This window comes from Carlito syrichta, unplaced genomic scaffold (genome assembly GCF_000164805.1).
Source record: "Carlito syrichta isolate Samal-C Ts95f unplaced genomic scaffold, Tarsius_syrichta-2.0.1 Scaffold302862, whole genome shotgun sequence".
NCBI lineage: Eukaryota > Metazoa > Chordata > Mammalia > Primates > Tarsiidae > Carlito > Carlito syrichta.
In genome coordinates, this window is record NW_007246958.1 from 1,488,219 (window position 1) to 1,509,440 (window position 21,222).

General features: G+C 36.5%; 1 protein-coding gene across 1 annotated transcript in view; it reads right to left on the reverse strand.

Moving 5' to 3' along the window:
- Positions 1 to 688: 688 nt before the first annotated feature.
- LOC103259544 (24-hydroxycholesterol 7-alpha-hydroxylase-like) overlaps positions 689 to 21,222 on the reverse strand; it is an 81,841-nt gene continuing 61,307 nt past the window's right edge. The window contains exons 7-8 of the mRNA XM_008057207.2: positions 6,370 to 6,457; positions 689 to 1,297 (exon numbers count right to left, since the gene is read on the reverse strand). Coding sequence (XP_008055398.2) covers positions 1,226 to 1,297; positions 6,370 to 6,457 — 160 coding nt within the window. The 3' untranslated portion in view covers positions 689 to 1,225. The remainder of the gene's footprint in view (positions 1,298 to 6,369; positions 6,458 to 21,222) is intronic.

Consider the following 21,222-nt stretch of genomic DNA (forward strand, 5'->3'; position numbering starts at 1 on the left):
TAACTGTTTTTATCAGTCCCTTGTACTACGGATCCCTGAGCCTGCTAAGCTATGAGCTGCTAGCTAAGCTTCAAAATCACCACATTAGTCTGGAAGAGTTAATGCACCTCAAAGTACTTAATTTTCTCCTAGGGAGTTATGTGCTTGTTGGTAAGAAATGGATGACTAAGCAATCGTTATCAACCTCATGGGATTATCCTAGCATAGGGAAATAAACAAGCCACAGAGGGCCAACACATACTGCAAAGCTTACCTACTGTGAAATAAAAGAGGCAAGCAGCACTTAATTGAACATTGGAGGACAAACCATAACATCACTGTTCACTCAGTTATTAGTGTCATGTGTTTCCCCTGAACATGATAGGAATTCTTTTCTGGATTTCATGGTAAATATTTTACAGTTATTAAGTCTTAAGCAATAGATTCCACTGCTGTTATCTGCCTTGGCACACAAATTTGTTTCTATACATTAGCAAAATTATTATTTCTGTCAAACTATCACTGCAAACATCTTGAATCAAAAGAGTGCTTCCACTTTAGTTAAAATACAAATCAATATACGAATCAACATGCACTTATTGAATATGCCTTACAAAGGAGGTGCAATCCTGGGTATTATGGAATGTAGAAATGAGCGTAAGATACGATCCTTGTCTTCACGGGTCTTGGAAACTATCATTTTATTCATATTTTTAGCAATAGCATGTCTACTATAGCAAATGACATTACAGAGCTTAAAAATTTCAATTGCTAGTTGGAATCATAGTGAGAAAAATAGAAAATTTCTAGATATTATCATTTAGCATTTTTTAAGAATCAAGAAATTTTAGTCTTTTCAAAATAGAAATTTAAATATATTGCCTTTACAGTAAATGTAATGTGCTAAGATTTTCATTCAAGTGACATTATTACTACTTAAGGTTCTAATACAGTTATTCATGACACCAAATTCCAACTTCTTAAAATGCTTTTTTGATGACTTAAACATTTTCTATAAATCACGTATTCAGATCTCTATGTCACTGAGAGTGACATCAGAGTCTTGATTTACCATTCAAGGTACCAAACACATATACCATTTGAACATTTTCTTGAGCTAAGTCCTAAAGCAAAGTGAAGTCGTGTGTTTTAGCAGAGCTCAGGTCTGAATGCTGCCAGGTGAGCGGATGGATGGGGTGACGTCACTCGTCCAGAAGGCCCTGACCCTCTGGAGGCCCAACGGTTGTCACATTCTTTGTTTATATTCAATTCGGCATTGCCCTTCTGGCTGGGGGATACCCAATATGTGTAGAGAACTCTAAAAACAGAAATGCAGAAAAAATACAGAAATTAAGAGGCATAAGACAACAGTCTTAGACCTAAGGTTTATTCAATTGTGATTTTCTCTAAAAGCTACAGACTTCAGGTTTTTGTGGTTGGGAAGTGTTTACATCAATGAATTTTACAACATCAAGCATCAACTTTAGCCTTCCATTCAAGGAACAAAGAGGAAACTCCCTTATTCTAATAACAATCTCTTCACAGTTGTTCACGCCTGCCACCTACCCTTCACTTTACATGGCTAAAGAGGACACCACATATAAGGCTCTTTCTACATTTCTGGCTCAAAAGCTGTGATACTGCATTCATAATTGCTGTGTGAGCTCTCTATGCTGCACGTTACAGGTATTTAAAACACTGTGTGGGGTTGGTAATATGGGCCACTACTACAGTGTACTTATGACCATGACTTTCCAAGAGCTATTTTATACATTTCAAATACTCTGATTTTTTCTGCCAGTTAGAAATAAGGTATATATCTGTGTGGAGGCAAGGAGAGGTCAGTGTAATGTGAACAATACAAAGAAATCCTTGAGGCTTAGGAGCCTGAGAAAGAAAAGCAACTTGTCTGTCAACCTTGAGGGCTGGTGGGAGATGAGGAACAAGAGAAAAGGAGGTAGATCCAATTTAGCATCAGTCTGTTTTCAAGTTTGAACACAACAGGGTGCAGAACAGGCTCCTGAGCAAGAAGATTCTTAGTGGAGTTAGTAGAATAAGTTGTAGGGTTCCCAAGAACCCACTAAAACTGCATCCACAATTTTGTATGTATGAAGAATTATGTACTTTTCTAGAAAGGGGATCAGTAAGGTTTGTGAGATTGTCTAAGGATCCACGACCCCCCAAAAGTAAAATGAAACAAAACCAACCATGCAAATAAAACTCCACCATATTAGCAAATTGCAGTTGTCCTTTTTTATGGTGGTCAATATCATTTATTTAAATAAGCACACAACATGCTGTAGGATATACCTATAAATGCATTGTTGTATCAAAAGTCCTAAGAATAATAAAAATAGTCATAAACATTGACATGAAAACACTAAGCTTAGTAGCAAAAGAATTAATTAGACCATGGCCATTAATCCTTTTATTGGATATTAAATATGAGGAAGTTGTCATTTCATAAATGCTCAAAATGGAACTGGTCCCATTGCGAGCATTAACTTTCTAAACCAAAGATGTGAACGACCTTTACAACGAAAACAAAAAGCACTGCTCAAAGAAATCAAAGATGACAAAAACAAATGAAAATAATATTACATGCTCATGGATTGGGAGAATCAACATTGTGAAGATATCCATTCTACCTAAGGCAATCTACAGATTTAATGCAATACCCATTCTTCTCAGACCTGGAAATAACAATGCAGGATTCATATGGAAACATAAATGACCAGAGATAGCCAAAACAATTCTCAGCAAAAAAAAAAAAAAAAAAGCAGGAGGTATCACACTCTCAGACTTTAAACTTTATTATAAAGCTACAATAATCAAAATGGGCTGGTATTGGAACAAGAACAGGCATACAGACCAATGGAACAGGATAGAGATTCCAGAAGCAAAACCTCAATTTCACAACTAATTCATCTTCAACAAAGCCTCCACCAACAACAACTAGGGAGAAAACTTATTCAGTAAATGGTGCTGGGAAAACTGGCTGACCACATGCAGAAGATTAACACAAGACCCTACCTATCACCATACACAAAAATCAACTATAAATGGATCAAATACCTAAATGGAAAACCTCAAATTATAAGAACCTTAGAAAATGCAGGAGACACCCTTATGGAAACTGGAACTGGCAACCAATTCCTGATCAAAACCCCAAATGCCCAGACCATAAGAGATAAGACAGACAAGTGGGACCTCATCAAACTGACAAGCTTCTACAAAGCCAAAGAAACCATCAAGAGAGCAGGGAGACAGCCCACACACAGGGAAAAAATATTTGCCAACTGTATGTCTAACAAAGGCCTAACATCTAGGATCTACAAGGAACTCAAACGTGCTGAAAAGAAAAAAAACCAACAGCCCCATTACAAAGTGGGCAAAAGATATGAATAGACACTTCTCGAAAGAAGACATACAAGCAGCCAACAGATACATGAAAAAATGCTCAGCCTCACTAGTCATCAAAAAAATGCAAATTAAAACCACACTGAGATACCATCTAACTCCAGTCAGCATGGCCATCATCAATAACTCAAAAAACAGCCGATGCTGGAGAGGATGTGGGGAAAAGGGAATACTTCTACACTGTTGGTGGCAGTGTAAACTAATACAACCTCTGTGGAAAACAGTTTGGTAACTAGAATCCTAAAAGATCTAAAAATCGACCTTCCATATGACCCCACAAACCCCCTACTGGGAATATACCCAGAGGAAATCAAAGCACTCTATGAACAAGATTGCAGCATTGTTTACAATAGCACAAACATGGAACCAACTGTGCTGCCCATGAAAAAGGACTGGATTAAAAAAAATGTGGTACATATACATGATGGAATATTACGCAGCCATAAAGAAGGACAAAATTATGAACTTCACAGCAACTTGGATGGACTTATAGTCTATGATACTCAGTGATCTATCACAGAAACAAAGAATTTGAGTATCACATGTTCTCATTCATAAGCGGACCTTGAACAAATACCGTAATACTGTAAGAAAAGGATTGGCAGTAGTGGAAATCTGCTGGGGGATGGAGGAGCACACCTCATCAACAAGGGTACCTGCATAATGCACATTTGTATACTTAACCCTGGATTGTACCCCACATCTTTAAAAGAAAAAAATTTAAAAAGAAGAAAAAAGATCCTCCTACCCAGTTATGAGTCCTCAAAAGCTTTGTAGTGTGTCCTTACTTGATTCATAATGGGAGGGAATTAATATTAAATTAGTTTCTTAAGATCCTTTGAAGTAAAATAAAACACTAGGGTGTCACAAAATTAAAATTAGGGATTCTGGCCTTTGGTTTGTTTCTTCTGGCAAGTAAATTCCTTTAGTGGCATTGATTTCCAAGTCCACTGGTTTCCCTGCACTTGACAGCAGAGAGCTCAAAACATGCTTTGATAACTCATCCTCTCTGTCCCCTAAAAGAACCTGGCAATTTGAAAGTTATTTCCTGCACTTTGTTTTACTAGTTATTAGAACAAGTTCAGTGATTAAATAATTTAGATTAAATAATTTCAGAATAATTTTCTCATCCCAAAATAAGAATTGTGAAATAAAATGCTCTTTGAGACCACGAGGATTCACTTAAACTTGTACTTTTTTAGAAACTGAGATATAATACCATTTCCTTAAAAAACTGTTCTTATCAGTGTCAAAATATGAATAGCCTATTTAATATAAAATAGTATAATAAATTAAATACAGCCAATATAATTCTTAACTAAGAAAAAAGTACTAGGAAAAATCTTGTTTAAGGAGTTGGTTAAATTACTGATTTCCTTGGTTTTGACAATGCCATTCTTCTAATGTGAAAAGACATTCTGATGTCCTGTTGCCAGTGGAAAATAGTTGGATGCTGAGTTTAATACTGGGCAAAATTGTGACATCTAACTTGGTGGACCAGGAACCAATTTGGTGTCTATAACGCCCAGTCCTAATGTCCATTTTGCCAACAACATTGTAGGTAGTTGAGAACTTTTGTGAAGGGTGTTTTGAGTTGCCTTTCATTGTAAGATATTGAGAAGCCGGGCTTGGTGGCTCAGCCTGTAATCCCATGCCTTTGGGAGGCTGAGGTGAGTGGATTGCCTGAGCCCACGGGTTCGAGAACCGCCTGGGCAGTGAGACCTCATCTCTGCAAAAAAAAAAAACAAAATCAGCTGGGCGTGGTAGCGCATGCCTGTAATTCTGGTTACTTGGAAGGCTGAGGCGGAAGGGTCGCAGGAGCCCAGCAGGTGGAGGCTGCGGTGGCCGGGAGCGGCCACTGCACTCCAGTCTGGGCGACAGAGTGAGACTCCAACTCAAAAAAAAAAAAAGATATTGAGAGCTCTTCATCACTAATAGTTACTTGTGCTCAAAATAGAAGGAGAAAAAGAAATCAAAGGAAATGCTGAAATGGACATATTTGTGAGTAATATATTTTCTGTGTCACTTACTCACTTACATAATTTCTATTGAAATGTCACCCAACAGTTTTATTTATCCCTCCATACTTTAGCCTTATTATATCAAGAGTAAATCAAAGCACAAAATTCTATGTGAATAGCTCTGAGACTGCAATGCTCAATTCTGAGGATTGAGTCCTAGTTTAAATAACATCTTTTATCCAGAGTTTCCAAAATGACTTTCAAATATTTGAGCTTCTCCTTTTTTTTTTTTTTTTTTTTATGACAGTGATTTTTAAAGTGTGGTACCCAGACCAGCAGCAGTGTCATCTGGAACTTGTTAGAAATGCAAATTCTTGAACCCCTTTCCAGTTACCACTGGATCAGAAACTCTAGAGTTGGGGAACAGAAGTCTGTGTTCTAACAAGCCCTCTAAGTGATTCAGATATGCGTTCCAGTTTGAGAGTCACTGTTCTAAGAGAACAGCAGAGTTAAATGAATGGAATATTCAATGGTCAAAGGTAGAAATAACACATGACCTTTTCATTTGTTCACTGTTCTCACTGTTGGATTAGTTTTCTCTCATGCCAATGTTTCCAAAACAGACCCAGGACTATGACTTGCATCCAAAACTGATGGTTTACTTTTGGACTGACAGAAATTCCTTTCTAGGGAAGCAAGGTCAAAGTCAAGTTCATGTTTATTTAACACAGAGCAAAGGGTCCAAAATGGTTTCATTGAGGAGCTCCTAACACTGGAAGTGGGGAAAACACTGCTATTAGGTCCTGGTCATGTGATAACGGGCACATAGATTAGATCCTGAATTTAGGACCCAGTACTTATCTTCTCAGTCTGGTTCTATCTAAGGCATCTGTCAAGAACAGGTCTAACTGGGAGACCAGTCAGTTGATCTGTAGTAATTAATCAGGGAGTTACAGTTTATATCAAACTTGAAAGTTATCATGATCTTCAAAATTCTGAAAACACTTACCTGCTTAGGTAATGAATCCAGAAGACTACAGTCATATTTATAAAGCATTAAAATAACAAATATTTGAATCTCTAACAGAGCAAACCACCTGAAACAAAAGTATAAAGTTGTTACTTGATTGTGAAAGATGCATAAATACCTACCAACAGAGATTATCTAGGAAGTACATATATCTCATAGTAAATATGTTCTTCTTTACATTATAATCTTTTAATATTAAAAGGATAAATAAGAACATACTCTTTTCTTTCTTAAAGCTACCTATTCCACAGCATAGTGGGATGATTAAATTGCTTTAAATTGTATGTAAAACACTTAGCCAGTAGAAGCATTCAATAAGAGACCCTAGGTCTCTCTCCTAAGTTTTAGATCTGTGCTTTCCAATACCATAGCCATTAGCTACAGGCGGTTCTTTAAATTTAAACATATTTAAATTAAACAAAATGAAGTATTTCAGTTTCTCAGTTACACTGGCCATATTTCAAGTTCTCAATAGGCATATGTGGTTAGCGGCTACCATATTGGACAATGCACATTTCAAATATTTCCATAATCACAGAAGGCTCCACTGGACTGTTCTTACTAGGTCTAAACCCCATAGCCCGCTGTAAGTTACTGCCTGAATGTTCTACAGCCACCTCACAATTCCCATGACCTCCAAATCTTTTCTTTCTTTCTCTTTTTTTTTTTTTTTGTATTTCTTGTCTCAAGAATGCCCAAGCTCTTTGATCATACATCCTGATAACAAAATATTTGAGCATATCCAACAATATATGGATATCAATTTACTTTAACTTATGTACACATGCTACTGTATTCATTTATTGTCTAGTTTCTAAGATATATACAAATAGAAACTAAAAAACTGAGAGGGGAATAATAAAATTCTGCTATTTTTTCTTGCACCCCATGGGGTTGTTTGGTGCTCTTTGCAGAATAGGCAAATCCTTTTGGGACTCAGAGTCCTCAATGAGTTCAACAGGCCAGAAAACTGGACGCTGTCATAGACTCAATCCTCCCCATCACCCTCCATCTCCAATTAGACACCAAAGTGCTAGGATTACAGGTGTGAGTCACAGTGCCTGGCCTAATCCTACTCACTTGTAAATGCGAAAGATAATATATTCCAAGAGAGTATAAATGTCCACAAAATAGGACACACCTAATATTTACTGAATAAGATCAAATTAAGCAGTGAATCTCAGAAAAAGTCATTTTACTAACTTGTATGCAGGTTCAGAATTTTTCACAACAAAAACTTTGTCAGACTTTGAACAAATTGGAACTCCCATTTCTGGCCATGATAAAGTAACAGTGTTCTCCTCCTGCCTTAAATAACTCAAAAACTGGGCAAAACTCAGTGTCGGACAAACTACCCAAGAAAAAAGAAAGAAATGAGGTGAGCCCTATGACCACTTCAGTTCACTGTCTCTGGCAGTTTCCAGGCTGCAGTGCAAGGTGGGGACACAGGCCTGACAGTATCACTAAATCCAGGAGACAGAGATAAAGGTTCAGGCAAACCAAAGAGTCTAGAATTTGTAGAGAAGAATGTCAGAGGAAAAGGGATTTCATAATGACAGAGAGCAAGAATAGTCTAGATAGGGGTCTCCTTGAGTATTTGAGTACTAATCTCTTCATGTGTCAGAGGAAACTACTGAGGCTGGAAACGGACAATAAAAAGAAAGTAAAAAAGCAAGAAGCTAAATAAGGCCAAGAGCTCATACAAGGTGTGAAAGTCTGTGTCCCAACAAGAACTTGTATAAAGGTCTCATAGCCCATAGACTATTGGCTAGGGTCCTTATGTGAGTATTGCCTTAGGAGTGAGCTTATATTATCTCACATTAAATGTCACTCCGGATTTGTCTTAACAATGCTTGGAAACAAGTTTTTGAAAACTTGTTATTCTGCACAACTAACTACATACAACAATAAGTCTAAAGCTAAAAGAATACAATAAAGTCCATCATCCATGACACTTAAAATATACATCTTCCATCTATTAAAAAATTACCAGGACTAGAAGAAACAAACAAACAAACAAAAAATGTAACCTCAAAGCAAAAGAAAACCCATCCAAAAGAAAAAGGGCCAGAAATGACAGATATTGTAAATAGTTAACTAAATAAATAAATAGGTAGACAAAATATTATGATGAGAAGAGAAATGAAAGATATAAAAGATAACCACATTGCACTTCTAGTAACCAAAGAGTCAATGTCTTAAATGAAATATTTACTGGATGGGATTAAAAGATGATTAAAATATTACAAAAAAAGAGTATGAAACAATTAACATAACAATGGAAAATATCTAAAATAAAGTGCGTAGAATAGAATAAAAAGACTACAAAAAGAAATAAGCAGAGTACTAGTGACCTACAAAACAAAGCAATCTAACATACATGTACTTAGAAATAAGGATGGCCAAGCAGGAAAAATATCTTAGAAATAATAGTTGAAACATTTTCAAATTTTTGAAAATTATAAACTTACAAATCCAAGAAGCTCAATGAACTCCAAGCAGAAAAAACATTAAAAACACACTAAGGAAAATCATAATCAAATTGCTAAAACCAGTGATAAAAAAAATTCAAGTTAGCCAGAAAAAAAGACAAAATAAATAAATAACAATAAAAATGAAAATTTAACAGACTTCATCAGACACCATGCAAGCCAGTCTTGATAATCTGGGGGTAAATATTTAACTTCCTCCCTAAGGATTTAAATTATAACATGTATCATGAAAAAAAGACGACCTGTGGGAAATGTGGGAAAGAGAGAAAAAGAGAGAAGTGTTGAAATGACAACTAATCATTCAAAAGAGATTTCTGAAGAATTATCATTTGGACAGATCTTAAGGACACGGTGTGGGTAAGCTTACCACAGACTATTTTGAGGAACTCAAGTCCCAAGGACAATCATGGACAGTCCTGCTGAAAGCCCACCCCCTGTGTTATTCAAGACTCAGACTGAGAAATGTACCATTGGATGAAGGGTGATGGATCTTGGAGTGAAATCAGTTACTTAAGGAAGGGATAAGACTATAAGGAGGGTGGATGTTCTGTGTTTTGCAAAAGAGAAAAAGCACAGTGCCATGTAAAGGTATATACAGTTAGAAATAAGGGGCTTTCTGAAAAGTGCTTAACTTAAATATTTTTCTTTGGGACTATGGGAAAAGAAATATCTCATGTATAACTTTAATATTTCCCTACCTATGCTGTAATTTTTGACCTCAAAAGTTCAGTCACAACTGATACATTTGCACTACCCTGTGTGATAGTGCAGTGGACATTATAAGGAGGTGATAAAATGGCAGGAAGCACAAGCAGTCTCACGTTCGCCCCCTGCTGGAGATGGTGTGAAAGAAGCAGCATCCCCTCTTCAGCAGGTGGGTGGTAGCACAGTGGAAGAGCTGAGGAGTTCAGCAAAGATTCAAGAACACCAGGGGTTGAATTCTGAATGAATAACTCAGATGTGAATGTAACACATCTGTCTTTTCTCCCCTCTTCCTCTGGAAGGAAGTGAATTTTATGGAAACAGTGAACTGACACTTAGATTATACAATAAGTGTTCTAACAATAAAACAAGATCTTCATTCATTTAATATATACGAGGGGAGACCAAAACAAAACAAAAACGAAAATCATAAAAAATACCCGGAATTATCTTTTGGAGAGTGGGCCCCTTGTAGTACAGGCTTCCCCTGCTAGGTAAGTGCTCTAGGAACCCATTGGCATCAGTGTACCAGCTAGAGTTGTTGTGAGAGGCTGTGTTTGGTTTCAATTAATTTTGGGGGGCAATTCTTTCAAGCATTTGATTTCATGATGGGTGATTTGCAAGCACACCTGCCCACACTGCGCTGAGTGTTCAGCAGTTTTTGACCTAAAACAGCATGATCCCCAAGCCATCTGATCTCACCATGAGTGACCTTTTTTGTTGTTGTTTCCCCGGATGAAAAAAGTCCTCAAAGAGAAACCTTTCGCTAATGTGGAAGAGGTGAAACAAAAAACGACAGAAGCACTAAAAGGCACCAAAATTGATGATTTCTAAACTGTTCTGAGCAGTGGAAAAAGCATCTTGATAGGTGTATTGCATCAAACAGAGAGTACTTTGAAGGTGACTGAAGTTTAAACATGTAAGAATAAATACACATTTTTTAATACATAAATTCCAATTGGGGGGGTCCCTCCTCATATTGTGCTTTTATGTACTTTGTACACTTCTAAGCACTGAAGTCACCCCAGTAAACAAAAACAATGTTCATGTTCTCATGAAGTTCAAATTTCAGTAGAATGCAAACTAGAATAATAAATAAAACAAGGGGAAAGGAAGTGATGGAGGTGTGGGCTAAAATACTTTAGATAAGGGTGGCCTCTGTGATGAAGTGACATTTTAGCAGATACTAGAATAAAATAAGAAAGTGAGCCATATGAGTCTATGGGGTATAGTATTCCATGCAGGGAGATTGAAAGATGCAAAAACCTAGAGGTAGGAGAATGAGAAATAGTGAGAAGGTTATTGTTGTTGGAGATGTTCTGGGGGGATGTCAGAGAAATACTCTAGTTATACAGAGAACCTTGTGGGGCATGTTAAAGATTTCATTTTGCTCTGTCAGATGGGAAGCCACTGAATAGTTTTGAGCAATATGGCAAGTTCTAAAAGCATCATTTGGGATGCTACACTGAGAACAAAATATAGGGTGATGCGGATGGAAGCTAAAAGGTAGATTGGGAAGCCTTGGAATTTTCCAGGCAGAAGAATGTGGTGACTTGGACCAGTATAGTAGAAATAGTTGTGAGCCATAGTTAGAGTATGGATATAATGTAGGGTAGACTAATGGTTTGCACTATAGATGTGAAAACAGAGGATTCAAAGACAACTCCAAAGTTTTTGGCTTGAGGGAATGCAAGGGTACAGCTGTTATTTGCCTCAGCAATGGGGAAGACTGAAGGAAGAACAGCTTGAGGGAACTGTGATCTGGAGCTCAGTTTGGGACTTGTTAAGTATAGCCTTTCATAGACCAGTGCGTTTAGACATCCAGTGAAGGTGGTGAATGGAATCTAAGTAAATGAGCTCAGTGTTTAGGAAGAATTCATTCAGGGCTGAAGATATACAAGATATATATATGTATACAGAAATCATAGTTACTCAGGCAATTATTTAAAGCCATAGGACAGTATGAAGTCACTTAGGGAGAGAGTTAAATAGAAAAGGTTTTTTTAAAAAGTCTGAGGAGAGAGACCTGAAATACTCCAAAATTTGGAGGTCAAGAAAGTGAGGAAGATAATCAGAGGAGATGAAGAAGTAGCCAGAAAGGTGGAATAACAAAAAAAAAGGTGTTGTCTCTGGAGCCCCATGAAGATAATGTTTCGTGGAAGGTGTTAGCCACCTTATCAGTGGAAAAGGAGACAAAAAATACCAACATACAAAATTAGACATCAAGCTTCCACATACACGATACAACCACTTCTTTTTAGTACGTAAGTCCCTTCCTGCAAGCAAAGAAGATGCGATCACTCTTTCAGATAACTAAGCTGATATTTTGTATTCAGTGCAGTAAGCAGTGACTTAATAGTCAATGTTTACTTGGCAACTCTAGAAAAATACTGGCTAAATTTGCATTTGTGAATTAAAGAACAGTATTGTAGGTTCCTCGATTTATCCAAACAAATCCTATTTTCTTATCATTGTTTTAAGCCCTTCTCTGATATTAGCTTGCTACAGACCAGTGCAGTGATGCCCAACTTCTTTGAGCTCTGCATCCTGGGATAAAAGGCCCCTGGTGCTCTTCCGCTCAAGTCCCCAGAGGTAGTTAACAATTTGGAGAACAGTGTGGGAACTGTGCCACTGGCAAAAGTATACACTAGGTTCACCAGATGACCTGTTTCAAAGCACAGACTTAGAAGGGGCCCTAAGAAGGGGAACATCTGGGGGCCCAAGTGGTTTGCTCCACACAAAAGGTGGGGGTGATGAGAGATGGAGCTGGACAAAGCAGGGGGAGCCAGTTCATGGAAGGTTTAGAATGTGCCATGTGACAGCGTTGAGACCTTGATCCCAAAAGTGCCACAGAGCCAGTGAATAGATTGTATTTATTGAAAAATTATATGTATGTGTAAAAAACAGGGCTTCTTTAAGCATTCTTTCACATAAGGGGGCTTCAATAAATATTTCTGCTACCTCTAAAAGAGTTTGCTTAAACAGATTAATAATATAAACAAGACCAATGTTCACAAGCCAGGAGCACAATTTTAAACATTTTAGAAATACCATATATATTGTGATTAGAAAAGGTTAGAAATAGTGATAACCAAAGACTGAGGGGTTGGGAGATTGGGAAGATGTTGTTCAAAGGACACAAAACTTCAGTTAGACGGAAGGAATAATTATAAGCAATCTAGTGATCAACTGTACGTCATGGTAACTACAGTTAATAATACATTGTACACTTGAAAGTTGCTAAGATAATAGATATGAAGTGTTCTCATCACAAAAAAGAAAAATAAGTGAGAGAATGCATGTTAAATAGCTTAGTTTAGCCATTACACAACATATACATATATCAAAACATCATGTTGAACACCATAGATATATATAATTTTTACTTGTCATTGAAAATATTTTTAAGTGTTCAAAAAGAAAAAATATATGTAAAAATCTGTAAAGAATGTAGAATGAGAAAAAATCTGTAAGAAATATGCAAAGAATGTAGACTGATAAAACATCAATGATGGAACATTAAAAAAAGAAATGACTGGAAATAATATTTACTAATTTATTAAAATAGTTTCACCTGCAATCCATAAGGCACAATTTCCTTACCTAATTTTAGTCTCTGTTCCTAAAAAAATTATAGAATTGCATTTCCCTTAAAGATGAATTATAACTCAAGATTTTGACTGATTCATACTGTGCATTTTGAATTAATGGGTCTTAATTTTTTATTTTTAAGTGTTGTTAGTTTAGTTATTAACCTGCTTTAAAGATAATGTTGGTATTAAAATAGTATAAATATTATTCGTAGTTCTAAACCTTTTGATGGCTTAGTTATGGGGAAAGATGAATTAATAATAATATGTACTTAAAATCTTATTTTCTCCAAATCCAAATATTTGGTTATTCTAATATTACCTCAATTATTTACTAAGTTTTTGACAAAAAATACTACTTTTTAAAGACTTTACTATTTAATTGCATTTTGTTCTATGTGTAAAATATGAGAAACTTACCCATACATAACTGAAATTAAAAAAGTTTTTATGTCTGCTCTGCACAACAGTGTTACCCCAGTGGCCTGGGATTTCCTCCTAATCCCCACTGGGGCAGTATTTGTGAGGTGTTTCAGCTCCTTTCCTATACACTACCCTCAAAAGCTCAAAACAGAGAGAAAACTTGGGAAATCCCCAGAGGCCCACCCTCAGTCCAGGCCAGCTGGGTACTTTCTTGGGACAACATTCACCAAGGAGAAACCCTATAGTCACCACCACAGCTGGCTTTTTCCCACAAGAACCACCTCCTGGCCAGAGGTCAACAGTACAGTCAACCACATCAGATACAATACCTCAGCTTTGGGGAAGACCTGATCCCAAACACCAACTAAGAATACTTTCTAAGTCATTCTGGCCACCCACAATGACGCGAGCCAGTGCAGGTGCACAGCACAGGGCTATCACATCTGACTACTGAGAAAATCACTCACACCAAGGCTATCTATAACCAAGGAAACTCTATGGTGCCTACATCAGTCTCCTGCCAACGTAAAATAAGAAATCATCTACCCAAATGAAAAGGAATCAGAAAAATAATTCTAATAATGTGAAAACAGAGTTCTCCAATACCCTCAAAAGATCACACCAACTTCTTAGCAATGAACCCTAACCAAAATAAAAAATTTAAAATTAGGGACATAAAATTCAAAAGGTTGATACTAAAATTGTTCAATTAACTTCAGGAGAAAATTGAAAACCAACATAAAAAAATAACTATTTAGGACATGGGTGAAAATTATCCAAAGAGATAGATAACAACAACAACAACAACACAAAAAGAAAAAAAACTCAAGCTGAAATTCTGGAAGTGAAAGAAGCATTTAGCGAAGTATAAAATGTAGTGAAAAGTTTTAATAAGTAGACAAAACCAAGCAGATTAATGGATCTCAGATCTTGAAGGCAAGACATTTGAAGTAACACAATTAGGTAGCAATTAAAAAAAAGAGAGAATGGAATAAAGTTCTCAAGAAATGTGGGATTATGTAACATGTCCAAACCTAAGAATCATAGATGTTCCTGAGGAAGAAGAGATAACAAGTTTGGAAAACCTACTTAAAGGAATAATGGAGGAAAACTTCCCTGGGCCTTGCCAGAGATCTAAATATCCAGTTACAAGAAGTCTAAAGAGACCCTGGAGCATTCGGTGCAAAAGGGTTATCCCCCAAGGCATAAAATCATCCAGCTATACAAAGTAATGTGAAGGAAAGAATTTTAAGAGAAGCAAGACAAAAGCATCAAATAACTTGCAAATAACTTACAAAGTCAGACTAACAGCAGACTTCCCAGAAGAAACCCTATAAGCCAGAAGGGATTGGGGTTCCATTTTCAATCTCCTCGAACAGAATAACTGTCAGTCAAGGATTTTGTATCCTGCAAAACTAAGTTAAACTAAACAAAGTCCTTCACAGACAAGCAAATGCTGAGGAAATTTGTCACCACTAGGTTGGCTCTTCAAGAAATATTCAAAAAAGTTCTAAATACTAAAACAAAAGATTGAGAAGTGCTGAAAATCATAAAGTTTACAGGTTTTATGGTACACCAACACAACAGAGAAAATAAATAAACAAAGCAACCAGATAACAACCAGCATGATGAATAGAATAGTACCTTACATATCATTATTAACTCTAAATGTAAATGGTCTCAATGCCCCAATAGAAAGATATAGACTGGCAGAATGGATTTAAAACACACACATACACATACACACACACACACACACACACACACACACACACACACACACACACACAACCTAAATATCTGCTGCCTTCAAGAGACCCACTTAATTCACAAAGTCTCCTACAGACTCAAGGAAAACGGGTGGGGAAAATATTCCACACAAATGGAAATGAAAAATGAGAAGGAGTGGAGTCATATCAGATAAAACAGACTTTAACAACAGCAAAAAGAGACAAAGCTCACTATTATATAATAATAAAAGGATCACTCCAACAAGACATAATAATTTTAAATATATTTAAAATATATTTAAAATATATATGTCTAACACCAGAGCCCCCAGCGTTATAAAACAAATTTTACTAGAACTAAAAAAAAAGAGAGAGAGAGAGATAACAGCAATACAGTGATAGTGGGCAACTTCAGCACTCCTCTGACAGCAATAGACAGATCATCAAGACAGAAAGTTAACAAAGAAACATTGCAGTTAAACAGGACTCTAGAGGAAATGGAATTAACAGACATCTACAGAACATTCAATTCTAAAACTATAGAATATACATTTTTCTCATCAACACCTGAAACATTCTTCAAGACAGATCATATAATAGGTCACTAATCAAGTCTCAGTAAATTCAAAACTATCAAAATCATATCAAGCACCATCTCAGACCACAGTGAAATAAAAATAGAAATTAACTCTAAGAAAAACTTGTAAAACCAAACACAGACATGGAAGTTAAACAATTGGCTCCAGAATGACACTTGGGTCAACAATGAAATCAAGATGGAAATTAAAGCATTCCTTCAAATGAATGACAACAATGAAACAAGTTCTCAAAACCTCTGGAACACAGCCAAGGTTGTGCTCAGAGGAAAATGTATAGCACTTAAGGTTTACATTAATAAGACTTAAAGATCATCATATATCAACAACTTAACATCACACTTCAAGGAACTAGAAAAACATGAGCAAATTAAACACAAAACTAGCAGAAGAAAAGGAATAATGAAGATCAGAGCAGAACTAAATGAAATTGAAATAAAAAATACAAAGGATCAATGAAACAAAAAGTTGATTATTTAAAAAGATAAACAAAATTGGATATGATGGAAATTCCAAAGATCATCAGAGACTATTATGAACATCGCTATGCAGACAAACTAGACAATCTAAAAGAAATGGGTACATTCTTGGAAACATGCAACCCATCAAATAGAAATCCTGAACAGACAAATAATGAGTAGGAAGATGAAACAGTAATGAAGTCTCCCAACAAAAAAACTTCCAAGACTCGAAGAACTCACAGCTGAATTCTATCAGACCTTCAAAGAAGAACGGGTGCCAATTTTACTGAAGCAATTCCACAAGATGGAAGAGGAGTTAGTCCTCCCCAACTCATTCTATGAGGCCAATATTACTCTGGTAACCAAACCAAAGTAATAAGGACACAACAAAAAAAGAAAACTACTGACCAATATCCCTTATGAACATAGATGCAAAAATTCTCAACAAAAATTACCAAAATGAATTCAACAACACATAAAATAATAATAATAATATACCACAACCAAGTGGGTTTTATCCCAGGGATGCAAGCGTTGTTCAACATAGGCAAGTCAATAAGTGTGATCCACTACATAAATAGAATAAAAAACAAAATCATATGATTATTTCCATAGATGCAGAAAAAGCATTTGGTAAAACCCAGCATACATTTATGATGAAAACTCTCAACAAAATAGTCGTAGAAGGAATATTCCTCAAAATAATAAAAACTATATATGACAAATTCACAGCCAGTGTCATCCTGAATGGTGAAAAGTTGAACACATTCTCCCTCAGAACTGGAGCAAAGCAAGAATGCCCACTTTCACCACTACCATTCAACATGATATTGGATGTCTTAGCCAGAGCAATCAGGCAAGGAAAAGAAATAAAGGTATCCAAATTGGAAAAGAAGAAATCAAGCCATTTCTGTATGCTGGCAATATGATCTTAAACCTAGAGAACCCTAAAGACTCCTCCAAAAGATCCCTGGACTTGATAAATGAATTCAGTAAAGTTTCAGGATACAAAATCAATACACACAAATCAGTAGCACTGCTATACACAAATAGCAACCAAGCTGAGAGTTAAATCAAGAACTTAATTCCATTTACAGTAGCAGGCAAAAAACTAAAATACCAAGTAATATATTTAACCAAGGAGGTAAACAATTTCTACAAGGAGAACTACAAAACTCTGATGAAGGTAATTGCAGAGGACACAAACAAATGGAGAAATATCCCATGCTCATGGATTTGAAGAATCAACATTATTAAAATGACCATGTTACTCAAAGTATCTACAGATTCAATGCAATCCCTATCAAACCCCACCAACATCATTTTTCATAGAATTAGAGAAAATTAATATGGAACCAAAAAAAAAAAAAAAAGCCGGAGCAGCTAAAGCAATCCACTGACTTCAAATTATACTACAAGGATGTAGTAAGCAAAACAATATGGTACTGGTACAAGAGCAGACACATGGACCAATGGAACAGAAGAGAGAATCCAGAAATAACCCCAAATACATATAACCAACTGATCTTTGACAAAGCAGACAAAAACAAATACTGGGGAAAGGATGCTCTATTCAACAAATGGTACTGGAAAAATTGGATAGCTACATGCAGAAAAATGAAACTTGGTTCCCTCTTTCTCCATATACAAAAATTAACTCAAGATGGATTAAAGACTTAAATGACAGACCTGAAACCATAAAAATGCTAGAAGAACACCTAGGAAAAACTCTTATGAACATTGGCCTAGGCAAATAATGTATGGCTAAAATCCCCAAAGCAAATGCAACTAAAACAAAAATAAATACGTGGGACTTAATTAAACTAAGAAGCTTCTGCACATCAAAAGAAAAGCAAATAGGCAAACTACTGAATAGGAGGATATATTTGCAAACTATACATCTGACAAAGGACTAATATCCAGTATCTACAAAGAACTCAAACAAATTAGGGAAAAAAAGCAAATAACCCCATTAAAAAGTGGGCAAATGACATGAAGAGACATTTCTCAAAGAAGGGATACAGATGGCCAATAAACATATGAAATGCAAATTAAAACCATATGAGATACCAACTTACACCAGTCCAATGGTCATTATTAAAAAAAATAAAATAAAATAGATGCTGGCACAGATGCAGAGAAAAAGGAACACTTATACACTGTTGGTGGGAGTATAAATTAGTACAATTAGCAATGTGGAGATTACTCGAAGAACTAAAAGTAGATCTACTATTTGATCCAGCAATCCCACTACTAGGCATCTACCATCAGAAACAGAGGTCTTTTTATATTTAAAAAGAAATCTGCATCCACATGTTCATTGTGTTCAGCACAATTCACAACTGCAAAGATATGGAATACCTAAATGCCCTTCAACCAATCAGTGGATGATGAACACGTAGTATAATACACAATGGAATACTACACAGTCATTAAAAAAAGAATGAAATCACATCCTTTGCAGCAACATGGATGGAGCTGGAGATCATCAGCCTATGTGAACTAACTCAGAAACAGAAAACCAAACATCACATGTTCTCACTCATATTTGGGAACTACACAGTCACAAAGATGGAAATAATAGACCCTGGGGACAACAATAAGGGGGGAGGGGAGAGGAAGGTTAGAGTTTAGAAACTACCTGAGGGACACAATGCTCAATATCTGGGGAACGGGTCACCTGAGACCCAATCCCCACCACTACACAATGTATCCATGTAATGAATATGCATGTGTACTCCTGAATCTAAAATACAAATAAATAAATAAAATGTAAATTTTTAAATAAATAAATAGGCGAATTAAATGAATTTGTGCACTTTAAATAGGTGAATGGGACTGAGCACGGTGGCTCATGCCTGTAATCCCAGAACTTTGGGAGGCTGAGATGAAAGGATTGATTGAGCCCAGTAGCCTGAGACCAGCCTGGGCAACATAGTGAAACTTCATATCTACAAAAAAATAACAACAACAATAATAATACTTTTAAAAAATAGCCAAGCTGGTGATAAATGCCTGTAGTCCCAGCAATTTGGAATGCTGAGGTGGAAGTATCTCCTGAACTTAGGAGGTGAAGGCTGCAGTGAGCTGGTATTGTGCCATGCGCTCCAGTCTGGGTGCCAGAGTGCGACTCTGACTCAAAAAAAAAAAAAAAAAAAAAAAAAAGGTGAATGTATATAAATTATATTTCAATAAAGTGATGCTCAGTGCTTTATTTTTCTTGATTTTTAAAATCATATTTATGTATTACTTTTACTTTTAGTTGTATTGAAAATAATAATTACTGTTGAAAGGCTTTAAAATACCAAAAAGTCTAATTATTATGGGTATATAAAAAAGTTCTTTATGTCAAAAAACAGGTCTCAGCCAGGCTCAGTGCTCAGCTTGTAATCCCGCGCTTTGGGAGGCTGAGGTGAGTGGATTGCCTGAGCCCGCGGGTTCGAGACCCGCCTGGGCAACTTGGCGAGACCTCATCTCTACAATAAATAAATTTTAAAAAATTAACCGGGCATGGTAGCGTGAGCCTGTAGTTCCAGCTACTTGGAAGACTGAGGCGGAAGGATTGCCGGAGCCCAGCAGGTTGAGGCTGCGGTGGCCAGGAGCAGCCACTGCATTCCAGTTTGGGCGACAGAGTGAGACTCCAACTCAAAAAAAAAACAACAAAAAACAGGTCTCATAAATTTGTATTTTTACAGAAGCACTTCGGAAGCAAACTGAGCTGTGTTCATGCGAGTAATATTTTCTGAATACTTCTAATGTCAAAACAGTGAAAATAATGAGGTACATTTTTTATAATAGATTTATTTTTACACTTACAAGAGCAACATTACACGTCTACAAATAAAGCTCATTAAAATATAAACATGTTGAAAATTCCTTAAACACTTCGTTCTTGCATATTTTCCCATTTGTAGATAAACACTTGTTCAAGGAATGCTACACAGTCACTGAGAACAGGAAGTCTTGCAAAACACAATGCTAGCCGGCTAATACACATGAAGAGATGGAAAAGGCAACAGTTTAAAATAACAATATAAGGTAACAACATTAGATGGAGATGGAAACAAGGGGGACAAGAAGCCTAGAGTGACCAACATAGCTTTTACACGGAGGTGAAACTTGAGCTACACTTTGAGGGCAGGACAGGCTTTAAATAAGTAGACTTGTTGAGTGAGGACATTCCAGAGCCAGCAGATAGCATGAGGAGCTGAGGAATGGACACAATGTAGTTAGGAGACAGCAAGTGGACCCTTTGGGGAGGGCATTCTCAGATGTTTAGATGGGTACAACTGGTGTTAGATTGTGGAGAGTCCAGAGTTCTAGGATAATGAGTTTGGCTAGCAGGCAGTGGCATCAGTCTTAATAGGACACTGACATTTAGATATTATTATTTAAGAAAAATTAATCAGCATGAAGTAAAATAGAAGAGATAATAGAGACAGGGAGAGGGGTTAGGCAACAATAATAATCAACTGATGCTGAAACACTGATGACCTAATTTAGAAGGAAGGAATGGACATGGATGGCTAGAAAGAAGAGTAAACCCCACAAAACCCAGGTATCTGAAAGAATAGCAGTACATCTAAAAACAAAAAACAAAAACTGAGAGAACATCTCTCCTTCTTTCCTGTTAGAAGTCATAGCAGGCAATGCCAGCATGGGCTGGAAAACCTTCACTGTTGCCAGGAGCAGGGACTCTGAAATATATTCCTAGTTGCTACCAGCTGCAGCTTATGAAAATAGAATGATCTTGCCCTGGAATCCAGAGAAGGCAGCATACAGGTAGAGTTTCACAGGCACCACTCATTGAAGCACAGCTATTCAGGTTAAAGGGGAAG